Raw genomic sequence first — 5557 nt, forward strand, 5'->3', positions numbered from 1 at the left:
CCAAGGTCCCTTCCGATCTAAACCATTCTATGATTCTATGATTCACAGGAAGATTACAGAGTTGCAGTTCATATATGCAGGGAGAAGACATGAAAGGCCAAAGCTCAACTAGAGTTGAAACTGGACAGCGTTGTGTGAGACAACAAGAAAGACTTTTTAAAGTACATTAATATCAAGAGGAGGTCCAAGAAAAAATTTCACCGATGCTTGTTGAAGTTGGTCAACTGACTAATAGGGATGAAGAAAAAGCAGAGGTAGTGGACACTGAAATTGTAAGGGATCAGTTCTATCAGCTGAATGTTCACAAGTCCATGGGGCCTGATGGGATTCATCTCAGAGTACTGAAGGAGCTAGCAGATGTTACAGCAGGACCCCTCTCGATCATCTACCAAAGGTCTTGGGAGTCTGGGGAGGTCCCTGATGACTGGAAGCTAGCCAATGTTATTCCAATTTACAAGGGCATGAGGGAAGACCCAGGAAACTACAAATCTGTTAGTCTAACCTCAATTCATGGAAAAATTATGGAGAAGATTATATTAGGTACTACTGAAAGGCATTTAAAGGACAATGCATCAGGCACAGTCAACATGGGTTCACAAAGGGAAAGTCCTGTCTAACTAATTTGATATCCTTCTATGATAAGGTCACCCACCTAGTGGATGAAGGGAAGGCAGTGGATGTAATTTTTTTGGATTTTAGTAAGGCTTTTGATACTGTCCCTCAGCATCCTTCTGGACAAGTTGTCCGACTGTGAGATGAGCAGGTACATGGTGCGCTGAGTGAAGAACTGACTGAACGGCAGGGCTCAAAGGGTTTTAGTGAATGGGGGTTCATCTGGCTGGCGACCGGTCACCAGCAATGTTCCTCAGGGTTCAGTTCTAGGGCCAGTTCTGTTCAATATTTTTATCAGTGATCCAGATGCAGGAGTTGATTGCACCATTCTCAAGTTTGCTGATGATACTAAACTGGGAGGTGCTGTTGACTCTCTCAAGAGACGAGAGGCCAAATGAGACGAAGTCAAAATGCTGGATTCTGCACCTGAGCTGGAATAATGCTGGGCACAAATATAGATTGGGAGAGGAGTAGCTGCAGAGCAGCCCTGCAGAAAGGGATCTGGGGATGCTGGTTGACAGCAGGCTCAACAGAAGTCAGCAGTGTGCCCTGGCAGCCAAGAGGGCAAACCGCATTCTGGGGTACATCAAACACAGCATTACCAGCTGCTCAAAAAAGGTGACTATCCTGCTGTATTCAGCGTTGGTGCAGCCTCACCTTGAATACTGTGTGCAGTTCTGGGCCCCACAATTTAAAAAGGCTGTTAAGGTACTTGAATGCATCCAGAGGAGTGAAACAAAGTTGGTGAAAGGGCTAGAAGGAATGTCCTATGAGGAGTGGCTAAGGACTCTGGGTTTGTCTAGTTTGGAGAAAAGGAGGCCGAGGGGCAACCTCATTGCTCTGTACAGCTTCCTGAGGAGGGGAAGTGGAGAGGGAGGTGCTGAGCTCTTCTCCTGGGATCCAGGGACAAGGAAGCATGGGAATGGTTCAAAGCTACACCAGGGGAGGTTCAGACTGGACATCAGGAAGCATTTCTTTACCGAGAGGGTGGTCAAACACTGGAACAGGCTTCCTAAAGAGGTGGTCAATCTCCAAGCCTGTCAGTGTTTAATAGGCATATGGACAATGCCCTTAACAATATGCTTTAACTTTTGGTCAGCCCTGAAGTGGTCAGGCAGTTGGATTAGATGATTGTTGTAGGTCCCTTCCAACTGAACTAATCTATTCTGTTCTGTTCTGTTCTGTTCTGTTCTGTTCTGTTCTGTTCTATTCCATTCTATTCTATTCTATTCTATTCTATTCTATTCTATTCTATCTGGGGCTACAGGGAACGTCTGAGGCTTCTCACTGAGGATGGGACAGAGGAAAACTGTCTCCTTGCCTACAGAGGAGGTGTGCGCTGGTTGAGGAGCTGTGTTACCAGGTTAAAGGAGCTGCAGGAGGTCAGACAACTGCACAGCATCAGAGATAATGAGAAAAAAAAGAACAGGTTCTTCTCAGAGTTCCTGCAGAGACAAAAGCTCAAATTCCCAATTGTATTGAAGGAGGGGCAGCCAGCATCTGTGTTTACCGGGTTGGGAAATGGAGACTACCAAGATGGCAAAGGCTGGAAGCTTGTGATATCTGGCACTGGGAGGACAGCTCCTGCTTCACCAGCAGATCTGCAACTACAGAATAGGTTCCATAATTCTGCAGATGAGGGGATGGGAGCTCTGTCCAATGAAGCATCAGAGCTGGCTGCACCTGAACCATGCAACAGCACCAGGGGGAAGTGGTGACAGTAGTGGGAGACTCTCTTCTGCAGGGAAGATGCCAACCTGACCTGCTGTACAGGGAGGTTTGCTGCTTGCCAGGAGCTCAGATCCAGGATGTTAATGAGAGACTGCCAAGGCCTGCCCAGCCCTTGGACTATTATTACCTGCCGCTCATCCACGTAGGAACCATGCTGTGATACTGACAGAAATGCTGCTTTTCTAACACAAGGGTTTATAAATATTTCTTATATAATGCTTTCTTTCCCAGTTACTTTTAATTACAGAACAGTAACAACTTCACCCAATTTAAGGGCGACAGTGCTATCAATGCCTATGTTGAACAAGCACCTGTATCTCTCTTTTGGGGGAAGGGGGACGGACACATGATGGGGGAATGGGACAGTTATCCCCCCCAGAAGCTACAGAAAACATGTACATGTGTTTGTCAGTCTAGGATGACAGTAAAAAAAAATCCAGCAAAACTCATTTCTTTGTGGCAAGCCATGAATAAATATGATTAAAAGTATTCTAAAGCTTCCTAGCTGTAGGCAAAGAAATAAGTCATGAGGAACTTGATCATTTATTATGACCATGCGTTTTTCATGGGTCACATCAGATAAGGGGTGATTTCCTCAACCCATTTCAAGTGTACCACACTGATGTGAAGACTATGTTCATAGACTGAAATTGCATAACACAAATAAGAAAAAAATCTAACTTTAAGATTGGTTTGTGATAACTGTTCAATACCAGAAATGAAATCTCTCTCAATCAAGAGTCACAGTACTATTTAAAAATAAGGTAGTTACATGAAAGGCTAGTGAAAAATAATTTTTCCACATTATGTTTTTTTTAATTTCACAGGACCGCATAAGCGGTGGGCATCTTTTGCTTGGTGTGCATTTGCCCTACACACAACAAAAAGAGAACACGAATTCAAGAAGATATAAAAATGGATTTTTTAATAGTCACAGGCAATGGTAAAAAGTTTGGGGACATAGAAAATACCTAAATCCTGAGAAAGAGAAAAACATGAAATCATGAAAACTTGAAATCAAATTATGTGTGCTATCCTTCAATGTCAACCAACATAAAAAACAGTCATGCTAGTCTGTGCTTCTGTTGAAAATAAACCGTAACTTACTTGTGCCTGAAAGCAGAGATAAAGGAGCAATACTGGCAGCTGTACTTGTCTTCCCGGGTAAACATGGCCAGAGCCAAGTGACTCCTCTCATGAGATCGCAGACCCTGCATAGACATCAAAACCCGATCACACTGGCTACAGTGGTAGTCCCCAGGCCTGGTTTCATCTTCCAAGGATGCTCCAGATTCAGCTTCTGTAAATTCCACAGTGCCAGGGTCTTTGGCTCCCTCAAAACCCTCCAAAGTTGTGCTTGAAGAATCTTCAGCTTCCTGCTAAAAAACACATATCCCCCCAAAGCCATCAAATCTCTCTCCCTTTTGCCCCTCAGTCTCTCCTATGTATTAATTTTAATATCTAGGTTTCCTACTGCATTCACTTTCTAAAGATATCCCTATCATACTACACTAATGACTTTCTGTATAAAGAGAACCTAGTCTTTAATTTTTTATATATATATATTAAAAAACAACCCATCTCTTGGTCCCCTTCCTAAGTATTAATTAGCATAGCGTGCATTTTACAGCAACATTAAAACTGAAAAGTATATTTATATCATGGTTTTTGGGTCTTGGATTTTAGTTTTTGTTCCCTGCTGTTTAGTATCTATTTGCTCAAAAGATGGTATTGACCCCACATAAACTTTACTTGAGAAGCCAGGAAAGAGCAGTAATCGTTTGATAGAAGGGAAGCATCCCATTCTGTCAATAGTATTAGATAAGCTAAAGGAAGGTCAATGGAAGGACAATGAAAGCTCTTAGGTAGAACTGTTTAGACTCTAAAGGACTCAGCTACTTTACACAGCACACAGTTGATGTCATGAAATAGGCATGCTTTAGGTCACATTTTGAGGATTGCAGAATGAGATTTTTGCTGAGTACTCACTGCAGCAAGAAAAGGAGACCTGCATAACCAGTTCCTGTAACCTTACCACACCTGAACTTCCCCTGCTAATATCCTGTAAAGCTGGCTGTGGAGCATAGCCTGGCCTCAGAGACATTCTAGGTGTTCTCCACTTGCATAGGGAGGAAACAGCAGCACATTTACAATTAACCACTTGAATTGGACCCCTGGCTCAGCTGGCTATTTGAATATGTGTTTGCAGCACTATAATTTCACTTTTGCATATGGGTTGGAGGACAAAAAAAAAAAAAAAGAAAAAAACCCCCACACGTTAAGGGTCTAAGAAAGCAAAAAAGTAGCCCAGAACAGCTGAGGGAGAAGCTCCTGATCATAAATCAAGCCTTTCAGTCATCTGTGATATCAATTCCTTTGTGGCAAATAAGAAATGCAAATTAAATAGTTTTTGTGACCCAGATGATGAAGAGCAGAAGAAAGTCAAAATATCTTAAACAAAATGTGCTGCAGAAACCTGAAGAATTAGATTAGAATGTCATGCTTAACTGTTCAGAATAGCCAATCCAAAACCCATTTGACTCCATGGGAGCCCTCAATGGGCTTTCAGTTAGGCCTTAATATCAAACAAAAAATATTGTCAGTTCACAGAATTCTCACCTTTACTGTAGCTGACACAGAAGAAACATTCCCATATTGGACATGCTTACGGAGATGATTACAGATGGCTCGAAGCGTTGAATGAACTTCCACACAAAATTTACATTTGTAGCCAACTACTTTCCTCTCCTTAATTTTTGAAGCATCTTCCAAGTGTCCAAAAGCCTATTGAAGTACATGAGTATTAATCAGCTATACTAATGTAATACTGAAACATGCTTCTGATATCTCACTTTTACGAATATACCCAAACCAGATTTTGCACCTTAAGGGAAATTACATTTGGTGTACATGTGTATTGGGTCTGGCTGAGATAGAGTTAATTTTCCTCATAGCAGCCCTGTTAGTGCTGTACTTTGTATTGGTAGCTAGAAAGGTGTTGATAATAGGCTAGTGTTTTGGCTACTTCGGAGCAGTACTGGAACAGCATCAAGGCTGTCTCTCCAACATTCCGCACCCACCCCCAAAGGCCAGTAGGCTGGGGGTGGGCAAGATCTTGAGAGAGGACATAGCCAGGACAGCTGACTCAAATTGACCAAAGGGATATGATATTCCATACCATATGAGGTCTGCTCAGAAATAAAAGCTAAGGGGG

The 5557-nt window shown here is 42.6% G+C and overlaps 1 protein-coding gene across 1 annotated transcript in view; it reads right to left on the minus strand.

Moving 5' to 3' along the window:
* LOC104288850 (zinc finger protein 462-like) overlaps positions 1–5557 on the minus strand; it is an 83181-nt gene that overhangs the window by 69007 nt on the left and 8617 nt on the right. Inside the window, exons 3-4 of the mRNA XM_009887725.1 lie at positions 4963–5127; positions 3451–3554 (exon numbers count right to left, since the gene is read on the minus strand). Of these exons, the coding sequence (XP_009886027.1) occupies positions 3451–3554; positions 4963–5127 (269 nt within the window). The remainder of the gene's footprint in view (positions 1–3450; positions 3555–4962; positions 5128–5557) is intronic.

This window comes from Charadrius vociferus, unplaced genomic scaffold (assembly GCF_000708025.1).
Source record: "Charadrius vociferus isolate BGI_N301 unplaced genomic scaffold, ASM70802v2 scaffold501, whole genome shotgun sequence".
Classification (NCBI taxonomy): Eukaryota; Metazoa; Chordata; class Aves; order Charadriiformes; family Charadriidae; genus Charadrius; species Charadrius vociferus.